The sequence below is a fragment of the Micrasema longulum genome, unplaced genomic scaffold, assembly GCF_059751315.1.
Source record: "Micrasema longulum isolate JH-2025_06_02 unplaced genomic scaffold, ASM5975131v1 h1tg000253l, whole genome shotgun sequence".
NCBI lineage: Eukaryota > Metazoa > Arthropoda > Insecta > Trichoptera > Brachycentridae > Micrasema > Micrasema longulum.
In genome coordinates, this window is record NW_028277458.1 from 514,821 (window position 1) to 540,019 (window position 25,199).

General features: G+C 34.9%; 1 protein-coding gene across 2 annotated transcripts in view; it reads left to right on the forward strand.

The window, feature by feature from the left end:
• The window catches only part of LOC148283201 (uncharacterized), a 78,956-nt gene extending 54,322 nt beyond the window's left edge, over positions 1-24,634 (forward strand). Inside the window, exons 3-5 of one of the 2 annotated variants that reach the window (XM_088223877.1) lie at positions 15,177-15,348; positions 19,492-19,613; positions 21,246-24,634. In XM_088223877.1, coding sequence (XP_088080003.1) covers positions 15,177-15,348; positions 19,492-19,613; positions 21,246-22,433 — 1,482 coding nt within the window. In that variant the 3' untranslated portion in view covers positions 22,434-24,634. The remainder of the gene's footprint in view (positions 1-15,176; positions 15,349-19,491; positions 19,614-21,245) is intronic. The other variant, XM_088223878.1, reaches the window with a different exon arrangement.
• The last annotated feature ends 565 nt before the right edge of the window (positions 24,635-25,199 follow it).

The window sequence follows — 25,199 nt, forward strand, 5'->3', positions numbered from 1 at the left end:
TTTGTATTTCCGAAATAATTCCGCGTGTGAAGTTGAGGTTCTTTTCCACCTATTCTCGATTAGTTCTTCACATCGGTCCATCCACGGCAAGCAAACCGGAAATCTTCCATAACTCTCACATCATAGGTTAATCCATATGAACCAGTGACGTCATTCAAAGTTTTTTATTATTTTTTGGAACATTTTCTGGAAACTTTGCAGTACAATTTAATGCTCAAATTTTAAAAACATTTATTGTTTTCAATTTCCCGTAGGGCTGAAGTTGCTCTTTGTGATATTTCTAATTATGCTTCACCAACTCAATAAGGATCGCTAAATTTACGGTCTCGAGTAGTATCATTATCTGTTTTTACAAGATTTAGAGACGATTTATAATTACGCTATTATTTAAGTGGGTACGTTTTTATAAATAGTTTATTTTGGCATAAAAAAAAAAAATTCTGAGACTCCTAAGTTTGCTTCTAAGACACTCATATCTTTATCAATATATACTTCGTAATAGGGAAATATCACATACTACGAATACCGATAAAAATAAATGAAATGGATTTGGAATAATTAATTGTATTTTTAAAATCAATACGGATATTGTGGAGAAATGTTTTCATACATAAATGTACAAAAGAAATTCAATAAAAATACGTTCGTAGAAAAACGCGACGTGTTTGGCCTTGGTTGTTGTGTTGCCAAGATTCGTGTTATTGCTCTACACAAATATCAATGGCCACGAACAAATAAACATGAATCGTGACGTATTAGGGGCGTGGCCAATGGAATCACGGTTTTTGCGGGAATTCAAAATTACAAATTTTTCATCCTACTTATAATTAGCAAAAAAAATTTTTGTACAGGACAGTATTTTATAGACCTTTTTTAAAAATGTTTTTAAAAAAAGCTATACTTCCCTATTTTCGTTTAAAAGGAAAATCTTCAGCTTTGAAACGTTCGTAAAAAAGCAAATACATGTTAATATTTTTTTGTCAGTAGTTATATTAAAGGTCCAACTGCACTACAGAGTCGCTGCTCTACAGCGTCGCTGCACTTCAGCGGCGCAGCGCGACCAACTTTTGTATGAAGTGCCGCGCGTGTAGCGCAGCTGTAGAACGGTTTGTTTGCAAAACAGTGAAAATAATATTCAAATCACAGTACCGCTCTAGTGCGGTTTAACCTTAAGGCATATTCGCCGCATTGTATACTTGGTACAAAGTAGGTGTTTTTATAATTTAAACCGTGTTAAGCTACATTTATAAGACTTCTTGCGGGATTTGCAGAGTTATATCCCCAGTGTAAAAAATTTATAACGGATAAATAATTATAATCATTTCGCACGTTTCAAAAATTATTATTATATGTACAGTAATTTAAAAATGAGTAATTACGGCAAATAAATGAGCTTAAAGTAATTAAAAATATTTCGAGTATGTCCAAATGTTTGCAGACGAGCTGCATTTCCTCCCTAGGAAATTATTCAGATCTAAATTTGTCACAACACAGGGAAAACATTCATTTTAGAGAAAGGAATATGGAACTATGGAAGTCTAGGCATTTACAGGGCTTATGACCTGTCATTGGATGGTTTAAGTGGCCACTTTACAAACTGTCACATTCACCATTTTGGTTTCAGTTCTTTTACTTCACAAAAGTCAACAGATGGAAGAGTTGAGGAAATGTGGATGTTTCAAACATAGGTAGAATGGTGAATGGTACACAGTGTGTAAAGTGGCCTCTAAAACTAGCCAATGACAAGGTATAAGCCCTGTAAATGCCTAGACTCCCATATTCCCTTCTATAAAATGTTTTCCTTGTGTTGCAACAAATTTAAAGTATTAAAATATTAAAAATTTAATGGAAAATATGAAACTCGATAGTCATAACAAAGTGTGATTTATTTTTTAGTCATAACAAAGACTTTCATCTATGTTAAAAAACCTTTTTTTTTCATATTTATGCGTGTATGTTTTATTAAAATTTTTATATTTTATTGTGACTATTATTAAAGTTATGCAATTTAATTTTTTTCTAATCTTTTTATTATTCTCTAATGTATTTATGGTATGTTAAGGGCAATTTAAACAAAAATATATTTGTCCATCAGTAAAAAACTTCCTCCATAAAGATGCCAAGTTGCTAACTTTTTAAAATCAGTTTTTCGTGTCGCTATCAAAAAAAAATCACGGCCCAAGGTATAAGGAACAGTGTTTACGCTCGACACTCGGAAATATCCATTCGAAATGACAAATAACAATTAATTTATAATGTGTAATTGATTCACTATATTTTTTGTTTATTTGATAAGTTAAAGTTCACGCCTTCTATGGGGCAAATTCAATTTAGTGAACCTTGAGTAGTATTAAAATATACGACATTCATATTATTTCGGAGAATAATAATTTGTGTAGCACGCATATTTTTTATGAATCAACATATTTTATAATAAGGTAGTACGAAATTATAAAAAAATTATCTTCGAAAAATAATTAATAAATTTTGATTCGTTTTCGCGGTGACAAGGCTCAACAAATCAATCAAATGTAGGTGTGAAGCTTATCGTTACATCATGCATAATTAGCCTTGGTTGGTGACATTCAAACCTCTTTACTCACTGACAGCCAAGATCTGAAGCATAAAAAAGCAATATCAAAATCGCATTACTACACAGTCCCGATAACATCCCACGCTTCAGTTCACATCACTCGGGGACAATCCGCAAGTTTCCGAGGTTTGATGCGATCAATAATAATAATAATAATTGTGGTTTATTAACAAAAAATACAATTTCTTCATCTACTACATACATACTTAGATAATAGATTTCTCTGGATTATGTCTAGTCTGCCTAACTAGGTACAAAATGTTTTAAGGCAGACATTTTTATGCAAAAATAAACAAAAACATGACTACCTACTGGTCAATTTACTATAGAGTTATACGATATTTAAATATACTATTTATTATTTTCGAATGTTTTTTGTAAGTTTTCCGATTTTTTTCTCCCTAAATCCAGTAACCATTTTTTACAAATTTATTTAAATTAATCCGGGTCATGGTTTTGCAACGTCGGGTAACATTTTGAATATTTTGGGGCCCAGAAACCTGAAATTTGTTTGCCCGAATACAGAGTTTGCGGTAGACCCCATGACCCATCCTCTAGTTTGACTGCTAGTAGTGTGGGAATGTTCCTTTTGGAGTTTGGTAGAATAATTTGCGTTTACAAACATAACTATTCTAGATATATATAATTGCCCTATATCAAATTCCTCGAACAACTTAACGCTGGGGTACCCGAAGGGCTTTTTAAAAATTATTTTAATATTGAATTTTGGGCAGATTCGAGAGGTTTTAATATTGATTCATTAGTGCCTCCCCATCCTATTATGCCATAAGTTATAATTGAGTAACAAACAATATAATATATTTGTTTGAGTTTGATTAGGGATAAGATGTTACGTATCGACTTGAAGATATGGTCAAGTTTTCTATTTTTTTGTGTTATATATTCGATGTGTTCTGTCCATTTAAAATATATATCAATAATTATTCCCGAACATTTTAAATGGTGTTTCAAAGCATTATTTATCATTATTGATATTGTTGTCTGTATTTGTTATTTTTATTAATTTTTTTTTTTGCCTTTATTCGCCATATAAAATTTTCTTTTAAAATTTACGAAAACCTAAGTTTTCATTTTCAATATAAATCAATAACATAAATATTCGATAAGAATTAACGTTGTTGTTTTTCAGTTTGTTTATCAATTTTTCGTGAGAACTAGATTCCTACTAGACTTAAAACCATTTCAGATAATACTGAATCATATTAGACCATAGATTTAATAAGTCTCTAGACTTAGTGGGTAACAAAAATTATTATGTGTTACTAGATATGATAAAAAAGGCTGTTCTACAGTACTGAAATAAAATAAAAAACATAACACAAAAAAACTCAAAAATTAGATCGCATGTTATGCTCTTATTTTTCAACTAAATGCATACTTAGGATATGAGTTTTCGGGTCGACAGCTGCTCTCGGTAAAAAAATCCAGAAAGGAAACTGAGCCGAGATAAGTCCGCCTCGGAGTGTACTGGTTAGAGCGTTTACCTATCATGCTTGAGGTTTCGGTTTTGATTCTCAGCGGGGTCAGCACGGGTGATAATTTTCAAATAAGATTTTCACTGTAATATTTCAAGACCCCGGACTGTCGACATCTACCTGCACGTTGTTGTGACAACGCAATGCCTAATGCATCATTGGGTGAGAAAACGAAATCAATAATAGAAAAGTTATATAAGTTACGTTTTAAAAATATTTATTTATTTTGTTGAAATAAACGGGCCATAATCGAATCATGATTGTTTTTTTATATAAATATGTAGAATTTCACACGATTTTTATGGAAAAGGAGCTTAGTAATGTAAATAAATTTCAAGTTTTATCAATGCAACCGACCACAGTTCTTTCTTTTATCAATTTTCGTGTTGACGGAATTAGGTAAAGGGGAAAAGTTAAAACCCTTCTGGAAAATGACTCACAACCTGTCAATCTTACTGCGTAATGTTGATTTTCTTTTTAAAATATAGGTAGGTGTATAACAATTTATCTCTTTGTAGTTTCATAATATTAAACACCCTATATACTATATATATACTACATGTAGCTTCACCAAACAAATTTTCCAATTTTATTCATCCTTTGGTATAAATTTGGATAGCGGAGATAGGTAGAAGTAAAATGGATTATCTCATTCACCCAAACCAATATTGAATCAACTGCTCCACAAGTGAATACCTTATGTTATGTTATTGTTCTTTCAATGGGCGTTTTGTAATATAATTAATGTAGATGTACATAAATTAATTATAAACATAAATACGTAGTGTTTTAAACTGTCTGAACATTTTGTTAATTATATCTGTTTGTTAAGTTAGTATTCATTGTTTATTCGCAAATGTAAAAATATGTTCAAAAACAAAGTATATTGTTAAGTGTCCTCGGCACGGGTTACCCCAGTGAGGTCACATTATTTTTATAATTTATTATTGTTTATAATAGAAAAATTATAAATAAATAAATCAACTATATTTTTGCGTTGCATTTAATTCTACATTAATAAATAATAATTAGGGAGATACGCCCAAGAGTACCCACCTAGAGTACCCACCACCCATTGTTATTTAGCACATTTTTGATTTTAAGTTTATTTTGCTTTACATAGACAAAATATTAGCAATGTGTGTATAACAATGGAAGTGTTTTGATGTTGTCAATATTTCCTCTAGCAGATTGTTAAAAAAAAAAATTTAAAGGAAAAAGAGAAAAACTAGAATTCTTATTATTTACTCAAATATTAAAATTTTTAGACCATTTCCTAAAAGTCGTAAATAACTTGCGATGGAAAAATGGAAATCGAATTGTGGTAGAGTGGGATTTGAACCTGGGACCTTTGGTCCGTGAGTTCACAATAACTACTGAGAGTCATCCCTAATTCTGACCTTTCTCTTGACGCTCAAATTAGTAGAACGATAAGTTCATGCTTTTACCAGCTGAGACAGATTAAATGCATACGCAAAAATTTGCCAGTCGATGCCGCCCGTCAATTTAAATGCGCTTGAAGTGTCTAGAGTCGATTATTGTAATGGTATCTACGCAGGTCTACCAATGAATAAAATAACTCACCTACAGTCTGTATTAAATGCCGCAGCGAGACTTATTTTTGGAATCTCTAAGTTTAGTCATATTACTCCACTACTTCGGGAATTACATTAGCTACGTTTTCCACAGAGAGTGGAATACAAAAACGGTTGGCTTATGTATAAGTCACCGCACAACTTTGCTCCAGAATATCTAAGGGAACTCTGAACTAGCTGACAGACGTCGTACGCTTAGATCAGCTACATCTACGTCGAAAGTAAAAGTTATTATACCTCTACGCAAACAGCGCACTAAATTCGGCGAACGCGCATTTGCGGTCGCAGGCCCTACGGCATGGAATGCTCTCCCAGCAGAGGTCCGAAACTGTGAGAGTGAAGTGATGTTTCGAAAAAAACTTAAAACCCACTTGTTCTCTAAATCATTTGAATAAATTCTCAACATGTGGTGACATAGTACATTATTTTTCTTAAATTTAAAAGTTAAAATCAAATTTATATATTTTTATAATCACTTTGTAGAGCGCCCTTGAGGTATTATACTACGAAAATGGCGCCATATAAGTTATCCATAATAATAATAATACAACAGGACCGCAAACCCGATTTAACAATCATTGACTAACTTGATCGATGCAATTATCAATTTTGTAAACAAACTTCGAGATATAAGTGAACTTGGTTTTTGGTGAAAATATCTCGAAATTGCAAAATAATTGAGTTGGCCAGTTTTCCTTGCATGCTGACGATATGCAGAGTGTGTTACCTTCGCCGATAGTAAACACACTACTACATGCTACCATGAACTACAGGCTCATTCATGATCAGCCTGAGAACAGCCGACACAAAATACTGGAGGTAAAAGTAAAAAAATAAAAACAGCTTACTATGGTGTGAATTATTTTTAAATTGTCCATTCATAAAGCCAGAAACCGGAAGAACGAAACGGCAAGTTGCGTAACATTCGTACATACGAGTAGGTACCTGCCTACCTGCCTACCTGCCTACCTGCTACCTGGTTGGAATATTAGATCTAATCATCATTCGGTAATACCGGCTCAGATATTACAGATAGAACTTCTTATATTGAGTTAGTTTATTTATAGGAGCATTTTCGATATTAAATAAAAATAATGTTCTATGTCAACCTCGAATCATCGTATCCATAAATCTTAATATTTGGAATGAATCACAAGCTTGTATTTCAATAATAATACCTAATTATAATATCATTATCCTTATTCCATTTCCGTACCTCATGGTGCGTAGGGCACTGCAATGGTATACCAACCGCAGCGTATTTTGATCATTTTTGTAACAAAGAGGTAAGATGATCAATCTTACGCTTCGGGTACCAGTCCCGGAACAGTGAAATATTTTATATAAAAACATTTTTTTAAATAAATATTTCATGTCAACGATGCCGGTAATCGATCCCGACAACTCGGTTGGCAATGAACGGTAGGCAAGCGCGCTGACCATTAAATTTGACTACGCCAGATGTAAATAATTTTTTATTTTATTTTCTTTATCGTGATTTAATCGGCTCCTAATTAAGAGGGAAATTCCCGTTTACAATCGAATGGAACTATTTCGTTTTTTTTTGTGACAGGCATAAAATTAAGAATAGTCCAGAAGGAGCGTAGAATCATATTTGAATACATCGGACTGTGTCCAAAAAAACGCAACTTTAAACCACTTTCACCACGCGCATGCGCACAGTCGCCACGTAATGTTGCCAGATCGTGAAAAATATAATCATAACACAAAATATAATTATACTTTTTAAAAAGAAAATTTTTCATTTCACTAAAATTGTATTGTACATGCAGAAACGTTTGACACAACAGAATAGATAAGTAAAGGGTCATTTAAAAAGAGTAATTGAATTTATGAACTTTGAACTTAAAAAATAAAACAAATATTATTTTACATAAAATGGATATTTTTATGTCATGTTAAATAAAATTTGAAGTGTAAAAGATAATGTCACTCAAATGTCCACCACGGCGTTGTTTAATCCGAGAGGTCCAATTTCCGTTAGTTCTCTCATTAGATGAGCAAAGTAGCGTAAAAAATTGACTACACAGGCTGCACCAACAAAATGTCCATTTCGTTTTCTTTGAAAATCTGACAGATGGGTTTTAAGTAATGCATTTGTTACTTACACATGCATTTGCTACTTACACATGAAATGTAATCTATTCCTGTTTCTTTTTGATCTCAGCAGTATTTCTACACTTTAAAACGATACAACTCGGCATAGTTGAATTCAAATCGGGAGTTGCGTATTGAGCGACGTCTACAACGAAAATAATCGTTAAAACGTAAAACTAATCCTTCAGGAGTAGTTTAGTCGTCTTTTGGTTGATGCGCGTATGCGGTTTCTGGACTATTCATAATTCTATGGTGACAGGTATTTAAATATTGGTGTTATTTCGCTTAATTCAGAATTCCATTATTTTTCTGATTCTATAATGATATGTTTAGCTGTCTAACATAACTGCCAGAGTCAATAATACTAACTACGTTTTAACGAAATTGTCAAATTAGCCATTAATTTGTAGATATTTTCAAATTTAACGACCAAATTAAATAATACTTCGAACAAACTTACCATAGACGGCGTGCGCTACCGTTGAATGAGGTTTTTCTTTTTAATATTAGGCGTATCGTGAGATGTGGGATCGCAAGATAAAGCGAGTAGGATGGAGGAAAATATAACTTATTGAAGAATTCCCAATGAAACTATTTTCAAGTACCGGCAAGTAATGTTCTTACCTTAATCAATACTTGTTTAAAATAGCTATTTCAATGTCAAAAAACGTCTTACTAAGTTATCTCCTGTCTCCGTCCTTCTAAGTTATCTGGGCGTAAAGCAAAACGACAAACAAAGGTGACGCATATGCGGAAGGAAGCGACATACTTAATAGAACTAACAATAGACCGATGTAAACAGTCCGTACTTTTTCCTGTACTACTTGTTTTGCTTGTCAAAGTCGACGTGATAATACTGGCAATCTCCGCTGGTCAATCCCTGTCCTTTGGGGACTACTTTTTAGCTCGGATTTCCATGGAGTGATATCTCAATGTAAGTATACGGCAATCTATGACATTGTTCACAAGTTTCAATAGGAATAATTGATCTGCAATCAATTTTCTGTTCTCCAGAGTTTGAATTGCTTTTGGAGTACAATCCAATGTGTATTTTATTAAAAAAAAAAAAAAAACTGGATCATTTCTAGGTTATTAATATAGCCCTTATATTGAGGATTCCATATTGCAAGCATTTAGTGGCTACTCTTAAGATAACACCTGCAAAAGGATATCGAGTGGAGATTGATCCTTCTCGCGGTGTGCCTACTAGTTAGTGCGATCGCCGGCCATTGAATAAATATAATATATAAAAATATTTAGAATATAATTAAAAGCCATCCATCCATTTTCATTTTATCGTGCTGTATTGATTTTTACGATCGTTCGAAATAGGTCTGAAGGACTTTTACTAATGTCTGTCTACGAATACGGTCAACTCGAATAGAACGTAGTTATGCGGAAAGCGACCAGCCATAGAAAAGTAAAAACTGCGATAATAGTACTTTTGTTAAAACACTGCATATTCAAATCTACACAACAGTTGGAATGTTTTTAACTTTGACGAATGGTAAATAATGCATACATTCGTTTTCTTTGTATTACAAAAAAGAATTTAACGGTGTATTTGGCCAGTTTTAAAGATTTTAAAGTCTAGCTGACCACACAACCTAAAATGTGCATTTTGTTGAAAACAGCCAGCTCTAGTGAAACTCTGATGTATGTCGTGTCATTATGTGTTGAACATATTATTTTATATTTATTTGAGGATAAAGAATCATATAATGAATTTGTTACACTTACTTTTAAAATAATTTAATTATTTATGAAAATAATTTTATGGATTTTTTAAAGTCTGTCGAACTACACAACCTAAATTACGCATTTTGCAGAAAATAGCTAAACCTAATATTGAATGATACCTCATTCAAACTTTGAATGTATGAGGTGACATTTTTGAATTAATGCATTTATAAAATTAAAATACGTATGCTTCCACTTTAATTTATTAGAGAACAAGATTTCAGGGGCCATCAATCTTCCCATTAGCATCTATACTACCACTATTTTCAAAGGGTGATCATTACAGTTTTTTCTATGAAAGCGGCCCGGTTGTTTTTAGCAAAACATGGAATCGACCTTACTGCACCCGTAACCAGTAATATCTCAAGTTTTCAAAATTGCGGACTGGCTGCTTTCTGCAAAACTGCATTCAATTTTCTGTCCAACGAAATATTTAACTGTTTATTCAAAATGAATTTCTTAACTTATATTGTTTTAATGACCTTAATAAATATTGTTTTAATTTGTATATCTGGGAAGCGTGTTTTCAAGGGATGGAAGAGTAGAAAATATGTTGAAAGGAGAATCAATGTGGGCAACAAAATGAACGGAGCACTAAGCACAGTAATTGCAAATAAGAATACGTCAATCGAAGCTAAACTGGTAGTGCACAACGAAGTTTTAGTCCCAACAATTATGTATGGAAGTGAAACATGGAACTGGCAGAAGAAGGATGAAAGCCGAGTGAACGCGGTTGAAATGCGATCTTTTCGACGAATGTGTGGGAAATCAATGTATGACAGGGTTACGAATGATGAGATCAGGCGAGAGTGTAAATCTGAGTTAAGTATAATTGATAAGATTAAGAAAGGGTCTCTGAGATGGTTCGGTCACGTAGAACGAATGGACAACGAAAGAATGGCAAAACAAGTATATATGGCGAAAATGAACGGTAACGTGAGACGAGGACGACCAAGGAAGACGTGGCCTGTCAAAAGCAGACAGAACCGAAGGTCATGCATGACAAGATGTATGAATGTGGAAGAAACTAGGAATGTATGCCAGGATAGACGTGTGTGGCGGTCCATTCTCTCTGCCTACTCCTACGGGGAAATGGCGCGATGGTAGTAGTAGTAGTAGTACCTCTGACTGTTGAAGTGCTGACGTTTTTCCCAAAAATCGTTTCGATATAAATATTTAATAAGTAAGAGTCCCAAGGCACACACTCGATCGTTTCAAACCTTATTTGCTAGTTCGCAACGTATCTGTTCTACCTAGAAAAACAGCACAATGCTATGTAATCATTATTGTTGCAGTCTGTAAAACGCTCGTTGTATGTTTCAATGAAAATAGAAGACCTAAGACAATAATTTACTATTTGTGTCAAACGTCATAGAACAAGTATTGTACCAGCCAAGGTTTCTAGAAGTAAATTGTTTTAATGGGAGGGTATGCGCAGAATTACGAGTCTCCGTCATGTAAAACCGCAAACAGTCATATTTCCAACTTTACATTAATATTACGAGCATCCTTAAAGAAGTACGTAATATTACTTGTGTACCTACATCTAATCGTTTCCTGTCCAAGGTATCAAAAAACTTTGCTTGAGATGGTTTTGTCGTTATTTGGGTTCAGTTATCAGTTGAATAAGACGAAATGTATTTTCAAATATTTTTACTACAACAACGAGACAGGCCAAAAGGCCCAATTACAGTGGTGAATTACAGTACAGATCACCCAAGCTTCACAAAAAAATCACATTTATTTTTTGTGTTCCGCGAATCGAACTCGAAACCTTGCGTTTATGAGTCGGGCGTCTTGATCACTACACTAAGGAGGCCGCCGCATTTTTGCTATTATTTAATCATTTACGTGTTTCCACTTTCCATTATGTTGTATCCCAACTCAACACAGGGCTCTTGGCCTCAGAGTTTGGGCTACGTTATTATTATTATTTTTGGAATATATATGTATTTGGATAAATAAATAAATAAATAGTTTTATGTTCTATTTGTTCAGTTTTTTGTATATATGTTTCTTCATATATGCGTAGTTATTGACTTGGGCCATATATAAAATTAATAAATTAACTTTACAATGTGAGCACGATGAGTAAGGCTTTGATTCTAATTTCTTTGAACTAGGCATTTCACATCGACCTCTTTTCTTCCCCAATATAGACGAGCATCATTAGGAACTGACATATTATTCGTCTTTCTTCTCTTAATATGATCATTGTTCAGATCTGATGTCTTAGAAACGACTGGGGCGACTTGGGCTTTTGATTCTGAAGTTCATAGGACATCAGTCCTTTGGCGACTGCTTTAGGCATCTCCGACACATATGGTAAATGCATCATAAATAAAGTAAACAAAAAATAAAATAAAGTTTAAAGCACTTACCTAGTTTAAAATTGGCAAAAAACGTGTTATTACTGAGCACAAAAAAGCAAACGTTTCGAAATGTCACCGGTATTGTTATAAATGACGCCATTTTGAGCAATCTATAATTATTTTTGCCGATTGGTGTGAAAATGAATCTAGAACTATCAGGCAGAATATGATAGGAAATTATTACAAATACCAAAAATCTAAGATAAAGGCTAATTAACTTAGCATGACTTACAAGTCCCGTTAGGCAGGAAAGGGTTCATGTAAGATTTCTGTTTCCATTCAGAAAACCCAGCTCGTTAGCCGTTTCTTTGTTGGTTCTGTATTATTCATACAGTCAAATAGATGTGTTCAATTAAAACTCTATATGGTTTAACTCTATGAATAAGATGAAAATATCGTAACACCATCCTCAAATTACGTTTATTATCTGAGGTTCATCTCTGGAATGTTTTAGTCTCTTAACTAACAGCGTCCTCCGCATACACGAAAACCGTTTTAAAGTCAAGAGGCCTTCCTATCGGTTTCGCTAATACATTTTTTTAAATTACCCTTAGTACTGCAGTATTCTATATTATTATACCATAATCATTTTATAGTTGTTATATGGGACAATAATAAAATGACGGTACGAAAATAAAATACAAATAAAAGAGAATGGTTTCTAAGTTATGAAGAACGTAAAACGCACGCAAATTATTGTGCATTGTTCAGAAATATCCCACGATAGTGAACGGTGAACGCCCATCTTGTTATTCCTGTAACCATTAGCTGCAGCAAATCTACGGTCTGACGTCTGAGTCGGTGACAAATTAATAGACAAAAAGTGTATTCCTGCGCGTGGAAACAACCTTCGAGTCCTTACATAAAGACAATAGAATTAGCCGAGGTCGAGACGGTACCAACTTAGATATGGACACTTTTCCGTGCTTTGTTTACTACTCTGGCTGGGATATTTACTCTTCTTGTACTGAAAATACGGGTTATGTCTAGTAAGGTATTCATACAAAAAATAAAAAATATAAAGTTTTGTGAGAAGTAAATAAATAAAATACAAATATCTCCAAGCACTTTTTGTGTTGATTTAAAGCTGTCGCTACGGTGTCCCGTTTTCCACTCATCAAAACTGAATCAATTTGTTTTTTTTTTAAAGAAACAGAATAAGAGTGAAATTTTCTTTGCCGGTCTCTATTCCGTTTTTAAAAATTATTTATCATATTTGTATACTGTACGTCCGAAGACGGCAGATAAAACTTGGTCCTTTTTTGGGGTTTTGGTTGGTCCTAGCTCGCTTAAGAAACAATTTTACCAAATAAGCAAAACAATGCAGACGCTAATGGTAAATATTGACGTTGCGTAAAAAAAACATTGCTCTAGCGCCATAATCTAGGAAGAAGATACGGGAAAACGTTTGCATGAAGAAAAGTGAGACCACGTTTCCTCTCAAAATACTATATGATTTTTTCTCGAGTTAACGGGAAGTGCTTAGTGGCAGTGTATGTCGTTGAGCAGTCATCGTGTTGCAAATATTGGTCCAAAAGCGCATTCGGTGTCAATTAACAGTTCAGCGGTGATTCTCGAGGTCGTTACGAGTGCTGTAGGGTTTTCTTCATAACGTAGATTGAAACGTAAACACCAGAAAACACGTCGACATGTCACACCAGCCACCAGCGCGCGCTGTAGTTCCAATTTCCAAGTTCGCGCTCTTCTGTCACACGGAATATTAAGCAGTAGCGAGAAGCGAAAACATCACGGTTTGACAATGTTTCATGGTCGTCCTATACAATCCCATACATGGTTTTGAATTCTTTTTAACGGTTATTATCGAATAAAGCGAAGTAAAGTCTTCTTCTACGCATCAGAATTAAGACAAAAAAATTGCAAATTTTACAATGCCTTTACGGAATTGAAAAACGCAGAACGCAAGTCACGTCAAAATCTCGCATAATAATACCATTTATATTATTTGACCTATCTAAATAGGTAAACTCCGGCACGTAATGTGATGCGTCAACGCGTAACCTGAATATTATTCAGAAATGATGCATCGGTTTCCTTGTAGAAGACACAAAGCGTACGCTAATATGTCCGTTGTTTGTTCGTAGAGTCGTGTCGATCGCGGTGATGACGCCAGATGTCATGGAAATCTAATCATGATCCTCGCGGACGTGAGAGAAATCGAATAGTCCGATAGTGTGGAATATTCTAGCGGCGTCCTGCGACCATGTGTGTCAAGTTGAAGTGCGTGCCTCGCGCTCCAGTGAAGGAAACGGAGAACATTCCTCCAGCGCGAGCGTTGCCCTAATTTAGAACTCCACTGAGAAATTGCGGTCTGCCTTAATCGATAGTAGTATTGTGGTTTCACTTTTCATAATATAGCGTGACGATATTTTCTATTGAACTTCCGGTCACCATATTCAAGGTCGAATTTACACAAATTGATGCACAGAAAAATGTACAAGTGAAATGTGACTGTATTATCGCATCTTTAGAAAGAACAAAGGGTCAACAATTAAGTAGTAAAGGTTGTTTTTTCTTCTTTTAATTTAATTTATATAACAATGTTTTGAGTACCTATGTCCAAATATTTGTATCCAGTCTGTATACAAATATTTGGACATTGTTGATTAATCTCACTGGTATACGAAGAAGAATAAAAAATTGGATTTTTTTTTTCAGGCGTAGCCTGGTAGATGAAATGAATCTCACCCGCATTATAAGGGTTTCAGCTCCTTTACTTCAGAAAAGTCGACTTATGGAAGAGTTGAGGAAATTTGGATAAACATCAAACAAAACAAACATGGTCAGAATGTTGAATGTTACAGGGTGTAAAGAGGCCACTTAAGACAGGTCATAAGCCCTGTAAATGCCTAAACTTCCATATTTCCTTCTCAAAAATGTTTGCCCCCTCTGTCGCAAAAAATAAGAACTTAAAGGTATTTTGCCGAAACAAATCGGTTCCTCAGAACAGGCATTTGCTTATAGAGGATCCGAAACAAATCATTCTGGCTTTCCAAACGCTTCGTATATTCGGCCTATTCCTAGAGCAAACAAATCTTGATTGGAGTGTTTTTTTTTGCAATTTTGTGTTTTCAGTGTATGTAGAAATAAAGACGAATTTTAACTAGCTTAAATCACAGTCTCTTCCTGCAATTATACCTAAAACCTTGCAAGTAATATCCGCTCGGGTGCTTTTTACCAAATCAGGCGCAGAAATTTCATATGCCGACAAATTGTGTAGTTTGTAATCAGTTTTCGCTTTCAGCTGTGTACGGTGGGCCCCGCGCTGAGCTCGTGGGGCAGCCCCCCGGGCGCGGGGAGCCCCGACGGCCAGTACCACATCCAGACGGACGAGGGACCGGAGCGCTACTTCCGTTACCAGACCCAGAGTGGACAGTACCGCAAAGAGAAGCGGCTTCAGGACGGGACCGTCATTGGTAACAAGCTCCTGATCACGATTTCATATATTTTAGCTGATTACTTCCAGCATTGCTTCGTCAACAACATCAACAACAATCCGACGTCGATTTTCAATAGGATCCCGATGAAAAATCAGAATTTTTCTCAAGCCTGGGGTGCTATTCTGAATCTTCTCTGCCCCCAATAAAGTGGTAAATTTGTGGGTTTTTTTTATTTTTTCATGCGGGTGCACTTTGCTTTATACTACAGGCTACACTGATGATTAAATGTCAAATAAATACGTACACATGAAATCAAACATGATGATTTTCAATTTATTTCAACAGAGAGGGAAAACAGTTTTGATAGGGGAATATGGAAGTCTAGGCATATACAGAGCTTATGACCTGTCATTGGCTGGTTTAAGTGGCCACTTTACACACTGTGTATCATTCACCATTCTGCTTATGTTTGAACATCCACATTTTCATAACTTTTCCATCTGTTGACTTTTGTGAAGTAATAAAATTTAAATATGAATAACTCCCTAGGGAGGAAAACCAGCCAGTCTGAAAGCATTGTGACATACTCAAACATTGTTGAATTAACTACGTGGTAAAAGAAGAAGTATAAAAATTGGAAAATTGTTTTCAAGCGTTGCCTAGTAGGTGATTTGATTCAGCCGGATGAATCTCACTCACGTGATAAAGGTTTCAGCTCTTTTACTTCACAAAAGTCAACAGATGGAAGATTTGAGGAAATGTGGATGTTCAAACATGGGCAGAATGGTGAATGTTACACAGTGTGTAAAGTGGCCACTTATACCAGCCAATGACAGGTCATAAGCCCTGTAAATGCTTAGACTTCCATATTCCCTTCTAAAAAATGTTTTCCCTCTCTGTTGAAATAAATTTAAATATGAATAACTCCCTAGATAGGAAATCCAGCCAGTCTGCAAGCATTTGGACATACCCAAACATTGATGATGATTTTCATTTAGAACATTATGGCGACTAATTATCCAAAACACTGAATTAGGTTGAATTGACCGAACCATATTTATTGAGACATATATATATATATATATATGTCTCAATATATATATATGTATACACTAGATACTAGATACGGCACTAAGAACCCGACTTGTGTTCCATTCAACATAAGTTCCGGAGCTACTCTTGTAATTGGCGGTAAAAGGGCGCAACGTACAGCTTTGAATTCAGAGTAAGCGGCATAAACAGTTAGTCGTACTACGTGTTTTGCATAGCAGTGTTGTTCGATGATTTTTAGAACACGATTTCAAATTCACGTTATTATTTAATTATACCTCGGTGAACGTATTATTTTTTTTCCGATTTTTTAAACATTCGTCAATGTAGGAATCAAAGTGTAGTCGCATGCAAAAAATAAAAATCCCCAAAGTAACCACTCTCTGGGGGATAGAAAAGATTCAGAACAACACCCCTGGGTATTTTTCGGCGTAATACGCCATACAATTGGGTTTCTTAGATTGTGGTGGGAAAATGTAATAGGTAGACTTTATTTAACCCTAGCTCACTAACCTCATATTCGAGTAACTAACCTTTCATCTGTTAAGACTACGAAATAGCCGCAGGGTACTGGGAGGAATGGAAACAGATTCTGGAGAATGTCAGGGCCCACAACTGGTGGTAGCGCCACTGATCATAACGTATGTATGTTATGCATAAAAATGGGGAAAAGCATCAACTTACTTGTACAGTTGGAAGCGTTATATCTCTATCTCGTAATTAATAATTTGTATTTTTTATGTTTCTTTTGTGGCCATCATTAAACCACAACGTCATTGTATGATCTTGAATATCAGATCAACTATAAATACTTTATATGCATAAAGTTATATTATAGAATGCTGACTAGTTTATACAATATAATTTATAATCTAATGACCTATTTATTTAGATCTTGTGAAAAAGTATATGCACTTTGTCGGATTTACTGGTAAAAGCAATATCTTCAGCCAACCAAAAAACAGGCTTGTTAAAAGAAAAATTTGACAAAATTTTTACCTTGAAAATAAGACAAAATAATTAAATTCATATAACAGATGTTTTTTAGTGAGCAGATAAAACTTGCCCATATAAACATAACGAGTAAAAATACATAAATGTAATACTTATTAAATAATGAGGAATGTGGGATCGGATAATGAGTTTGGAAAGAGACGGGAAGAGGATCCAGGAAAGAGAAGGAATAAAAAATATAAAAAATGAAGGGAAATTATGATGCTTCCAATAAATTATGTCAATTTAAGCTAGACTGGCAGTGCCCAACAAAGTTTCGGTCCCAACACTAATGTATGGATGTGAAACGTGAAACTGGCAGAGGAAGGATGAAAGCAGTGTGAACGCGGTAGAAATGGGATCTCTTGTGAATGTGTGAGAAATCAATGTATGACACGGCTATGAATTATAAAATTAGGCGAGAGTGCAAATCTGAGACAGGCTGAGATTAAGAAAGGGCCACTGAAATGTAACGTAAGTGTAACGTCGGACGAGGACGGCCAAGAAAGACGTGGCATGATTAGTTAAACCAAGACAGAAGAAGAAGAAAAAGCAGACAGAAGCGAAGGGATGTATGAATATGTAAGTAGCTAGGAACGTATATCAGGATAGACGTGTGTGGCGGTCTATCCTCCCTGTCTACCCGGGATATTGTGTGATGATAGTAGTGGAAGTAGTTCTAATAAATTATTATCTATAATAGCCAAATCAACGACGACCAATTTGCTTTCTTTTACTGATACTATTTTTACAGCGTTCGAGAATAATCTTCAAGCTGATGTACTGTATACAGACTTCTCCAAGGCCTTTGACAAAGTTGATCACAACATTTTATGTGCTAAACTTCGTGCTGTAGGCATTAGAGATCCCTTTTTATCGTTTTTAAAATCCTACCTCTCACATAGAAAACAAAGTGTAAAAATCAATAACTTCATATCAAATAGCTTCCTAGTAACTTCTGGTGTACCACAGGGTGCCCACTTGGCCCCTCTTCTATTTAATCTGTTTGTTAATGATGCTGCTAATGTTTTTTCTTTTACAAAATTCTGGCTTTTTGCTGACGATAACAAGATACTTAAGCTAATTAAAAATATTGATGACTGTGTCAGACTCCAAGAAGACATAAATGCATTTCATACTTGGTGCAAAACTAATAACATGGAACTTAACATCGATAAATGCAAAATTATTTCATACCATAAATGTAAACATCCTTTTATTTTTGATTATAAACTTAATGGCCAAGTTCTTTCGATTGTCACCTCTATAAGAGATCTTGGAGTGATCCTAGATAATAAACTAACTTTTCTGGAACACTTTGATAATATAGTAAACAGATCCTTAAAAATTTTAGGCTTTATTAATAGAACTACGTCTGATTTCCAAAGTATGCTTACACTTAAAACACTTTATTGCTCTTTAGTTCGCCCTATTCTTGAATATGCATCTGTAATCTGGTCCCCTCATTATGCTGTTCATATTAAGCGCCTTGAATCAGTTCAACATCGTTTTATAAGAAAAATTGCATGGAAGATGGGATTGGAAAGAGGAGACTATTCATATTCTGATATGGAGAGGTTTTTAAGCATATCAAGTCTTGAAAAACGCAGATGCATTGCAGATATAATCTGCATGTATAAAATTATGAACTGTCTCATTGATGCCCCTGAAATTTTGCAAAAGATTCTTTTTAACGTTCCCACCCGTAGACTAAGAAATAATGAAATGCTTTTCCTCGGTCACTACAGGACCAATTATGGTGCACAGTCGCCTTTGCCCAGAATGATCAGGCGGGTGAACGATCATCAAGATCTTGATTATTATGGTGTAAGGATGTCTTTCTTTACAAATCAGCTAAAGAATCTGTATAGTTAGCCTATGCTTTTTACTTAATCTAAAAAATCTATCATCTGTCTTTGCTGCTTATTTCTGTTCCTTATATTTTTTTATTCCTTTGTAAAAATTTCTTTTAATTGTAATGTTTATAATGGACTTTGTCCGTAAATAAATAAATAAATAAATAATAAATAAATAAATAAATTACTTTGTGATTAATTGGACAACCCTTCCTTTCTCGCTCGTCGTATACTATCTGTTATATATAATACGAGTACATGGACTGTTTCCGAATTTCAGGTTCCTACGGGTGGATTGACGCTGACGGCTACCTTCGCCTGCGCGACTATATAGCTGACGATGAAGGCTACAGAATCCTCAAGTCGAAGACTGTGTATGTAGGACAAAATCGTCCCATAGAGGTAAATCACGTATTTCGTTTAGGTTTTTTAAAATAACAATGTGAAATAGAATCCGAACCCTCGACAGTTGTTTTTAACTCGATGGCTACTCCCAGGTAAAAATACTGAATAAAAAAAGGGGGGATTCGAGTGGAGAAAAACCCACCTCGTAGTGCAGCTTTCACCTACCATGCTCGAGGTACCGAGTTAGATTCTTATGAAGGTCGACATGAAAAGTTTTTCCTAAGATGGTTTTACGCTGCAATATTTCATTGTTTTTTTAAATGTTTTCATTCAAAAATTCATTCATTCATTCATTCAAAATTCAAACTCTTATGAGTTTGAATTTTGAATGATTGATTAATTTTCACTACTATTTTACTAAACAGATGTACATAATAAAGTTTACTTAATTTTTAATGTATTTTGTTTTGATTCTTACGGAAAAACAATACAGATACAATTTACTATAACACAAAAATTGTGCTATATAAATTATCCAATTATTATATGTATATCAAACATTTTAAATGTGTAAGCATAAAAACAAACCGATATCGTGATGCACAAAAATGCAATTTTAAAAATCTATTAAACTTCACGAAAGAAAGTAAGTAAAAAATACTAAAAACTTATTTGAGGGTCCATGGGTGTGAGGGTGGATTTATAGGGTGCATATGGGTGTGTTTAATATGAGTGAACTTAAATTACAACACGAATAAAAACGAGTTTAATTGCAAAAATGTTACCTAGATTTTATCTTTTCCGGACGTGAACACACTTTTTTATTCTACAAGATTACACATCTTGCAGTACAAGATAACAAAAAATAATAACCTACTTTTATGAATATAAACAGAAACATAACATTTCTGATGCTTAATTTCTTTTTCAATTTGAGACTATAAATCATTTAATGAAAAGATTACCAATGGATTTACTATATTAATAATGTTTTGTATCTGAATATACACAATGAGTTTTTTCGGGTTATTATGCCGTGTGTCGATCGTTCTCTTTTCCGACGTTTAGGAAAGCATTACAGCGTCATGTATTAAACGTCTGAAATGAGTACGAACAACACACGGCATGATAACCCAGAAAAACTCATTACGCATCTAAATGGCCGTGAAATGTGAGAAAATTTTGTTCTTAAAAATATTAAAAATTCTTAAAATTAATTGTTTCGTTTTAACTTGATGTAAAACGCAATCGAAGTATTGCATTGTATGAATTAAACATTTTATTTTTTATACAACTTATTCATCATCATTATTATCTTTCCGCACCTAATGGTGCATAGGACACAGTATTAGTATACCGATCGACGTGTATCTTGATCATTTTTGTTACATGAAGGTAAGATGATCAGGCTTACGCTTCGGTGCCAGTCCAGGGACTATGAAATATTGTAGTGTTAAAACACTTCTTTAAATTAATATTTCATGTCAACCATGTCGGCAATCGAACCCGAGACCTCTTGCATGGTAGGCAAACGCGTTGACCGCTGCACCACGAGGCCGACTTAATTAATTAAATTTAATAATTAACTTAATTAATAATCATTATTATTCATTGATTTTTCAGTATAATTTCACCATTTTCAATAACAACTAAATACGTACGAGTATATTTTTATTTTTTTTATTTTAGGAAGCGATCAAGTCAGCCAAAAAGGTAGCACCACAAGCAGGAATATTGGTCGGGGCAGGAAGGCCATCGTCCGTGTATCCGGCGAGGGGAACTCCCGCACACCCCTCGGCTGCCCGCCTGACTCCCGTCCATCCCACAGCGGCGAATGGACTGGGAGTCTCCGTGACTCCCGCGCCGACCTTCTCCGCCTACCTGCCGCCGTCCAGCACTCCGGCGCCGTTCGTGTCGCGCAACTCGCTAGACAGCATAACAGAAAAACCAGAATATGACTTGAGGCCTATCGCGAACCCCGTCTCCGTTTATGGGACTGGAGTACCCGTCACCTCGACGCCCGCCTTCTCTTCCTACCCGCCACCTTCCAGCACCCCGCTGGTACTCCTCTCGCACAACTCGATAGAGAGCAGCACACAGAAGCCCGAGTACGATTTCAGACCGACCGTGGCACCTATCGCGGCCGAGTCTTATACCCAGAAACCCCCGGCATATTATTCTTCTACCGAAAGGCCGGCGCCTCAAGAAGTCTCATCTTCGACGTATTTACCGCCCGCTTCGCAGCCGTCGTCTTCCACGTACACTCCACCGTTGGTTCAATCCTCCACATATTTACCCCCGGTGTCGTCTACCTACTCTCCTCTGATTCAGTATTCTTCGACTCCCGCCCCGGTCGTGGCGATCACTTCGAATGTTTTAGGAAACTACAGAAAGAAGTACGGGTTTAGTCCCGTAGCCGCATATAAAACTAATCATGAAACGCGACCCGACTACGGAGACCGAAACCTGTACTCGACGAATACTTTGAATTTAGACCCATTCGGTTTGCAAAGTACTCCGATCGACCGTGCCGATCAATATCGACATCAACAACCACAATCACACTTCGGGTATCCATCCACCGACCCCGCATCGTACTCGGGTAACCAAATCGGGAATGGATATAACCCGCAATATCCTCTGTACGATGGCGTATCTGTCACCAAGAACGGTTTCAGGTACTACTTACCGAAGCAGTATCACGAAGAAGAAAACTCCGGCAGCGATACTCGCGCTGGCAGCTTCGGATACGTGGATCCGTTCGGCATCCGGAGAGTCATATATTACAACACCTCTCCCGGATCGGGATTCGTTCACAGAAAAAACAACAGATATGTGGGATTCGACGCTACGCCATATGATCCTAGGCCATTATAGACGACATTATTCTGATTTGACGAAAGCGGTTGACAGGGATTTATTACATCATTCGAAAACAACTGTTTTGTAACAAACGCCTACCGTATCAGATAATAACACGCGGAATGTTGTTTGCAATGGCTGTCAGTCGCGCAGTCAGCCGCCTTGACATTGAACCACCAACGCGAAAAATTTTCAAAATTACATTTAATTTACGATACACTCGCTTGTAGAAACACGTTCTTATTTAATGATTAGAAAACAATATGCACATGCTTCTCTACACGTTCCTCTACACTCTACGTTTATATGTACAGATTATACTCACCGTATGACCTAACGGACGACTGAGATCTAGCGCTGTCAAGTAGAAAAGTATACGAAATATCTAATTGTGAGAACGCATCTCAGATTCGAGTTCAGTAATCAGTTAGCTGTTACATTTTGCTTTGTGTATCACTGCGTCCCCCGCGCCTTATGCTTCCTACACTCGTCGGTCGGAGGGAAATATCGAGCGGCCATTGGGACGCAAAATCCTCAGCACGTAGGTAGCACGAGTGGACCGAAGCGACGCAATCTGTTCGAGTCTTGATTAGCGATATTCAGGGTTGCTAATTCTGTCTTTTATCGGTACGAAGAAAAAATGGCTTTATCTAATTTCGACTTTGACATCAAATTATTTACCGATGACGACGGCGAATTCTTTTATGGATAGAGTTAAGTTTGATTTCGACGGGGGTTGAACAAATAATACTGTTGACTGTATAGGCAGTGATGGCAACCCTGTATTTTATATGATATCGACTCGACCTCCGAAAGATCACCATTTAGGGCTCGATTAGTGCGTAGGAGATGACCAGCTGACGACTGACGATGCGGGAATCATGCGCGGAACCATTCCGTTCCTATGTTTGTTCGTTAATCGCATTTCATTCTTCGTATCTGATATTTTCTCGAAAAAAAATATCGAGGATAGAAACAAATAAAAACTATCGAACATTGAGAACTAAAAAAGATATCCGATTCATAATGGAAATCGCGTGCTTCTTATAGCGACGCGCCTTTAACTTCAATGTGTCTGCGCATATTTACCATTCAATTAATCGGATAAATTATTTTTCTTACTTATGGGAACTTAAGGTTTGGCCCGTATTACAATAGGATGTTAACGTTTATCTTCATTTTTATCTACAAAGTAAAATTAAGTTTTCTGTATGAAAAATTAAATATGTATTCATTTTTTCTAAACATGTTCAATTACGGGTAACTGACAAATATACTTGAAATTTTCGTACAATTATGCACATTTTTGTACACAAATATCGATTTTACTTTATACCGTCTCGATATGCACCGATGAAGATAACGTTAGTAATCGCGCTACTGGTAATCATTTACCGACTATGTTATGTATTTCAAAACCTACTTAATTCAAATTACACGAATTAATGTATCATCTATGCACTTCTCTAGTAAGTACTTTTAGACGATTATTAACCATACTAAAAATTAAATATATTTATTCTACTATAAGTCACATAATATTAATAATTTATTTATACTTCATAATGCCTAGGATAAATTCAGACATATTTAGAAAATTTTAAAATGGATTTTCGTTTAAAAGTGGTGCCATTATAATTTAATTTTAAAAACACCCGCTATATTTTTTAAACTTAATAATTTTGATAATCATGATTTAATTATTTATCAATGCTAAATAAAATTATATTTTTAAACGCGAATCCTGATACCCATCTTTTTTTTGCCGCGTCATGTCTTGTACTTTGGGCCTATTAGAAATTAGTGTGAAATATCAGAAATTCGTATTCCAGAACAATTTTTTACTAAAGGTAGGTATATTACTACGTTTATTATTTCTATAAGTATGGTACTACCGACCAGAAAATTATACTAATTACGTTGGCTGGTTATTATACCAACAATAAGACAACATTCACACAATAAGTTTGAACTGTTTTACACTAACGAAATGAATAAATAAAACGATTTTGTTAATAATTTTTCATTGCATATAATATTGTGACATCGGTAGTGGTACCTAAATAACAGCATGTATTTATGTTTTCAATGAAATCTTGTTACAAAATCTTATTAGTCATTAAAATAAGTCAATTGTATGTAAAAACATAAATATTATGTTAAAATCTTTATTGTTTATCTACTGTATATTAATAAAAATAAATATTTTTATAAAATAGTTGTGTTTCATTTTAAATATGAATAATTATTCAGATTGAATTTCAAAATCGCGAATATCTGTTGAAATTCTAATTTACATCAGTAGGTACCCAACAATTGTTTTCTTTACTATAGGTAGGTACTGGTATAATTATGAGTAAAAAGATATTTTCAATTTCAATTTTATTTATTCAAATATATGTTCATTACAAAATGAAATATCTTAATTCATACATATAGAAAGAAATAATTAAAATAATTAGGTAAAATTAGGTAAATATTAAAAAAACACATAATCTTACATAATATCCAGAGAATAATATATTAAATAAGTAAGAGAATCTTGTAACGAAAAACTCCTTCAGATACGTGAAAAATGTCAATGTCCAAAGTGATATTGTTTAACATAGAGATAGCCCTTCCAACAAACATAACCATTGGCAGGTTGGTCCTGTATGTTGGAATGTGAAACAGTCTATGCTGACGCTGTCTAAGGTAATTATCCGGAACATAAAAGCTAATGCTCCGCATAATTTCAGGGTTGTCAATAATACCGCGCAACAATCGAAAGAAGTGCGTTGT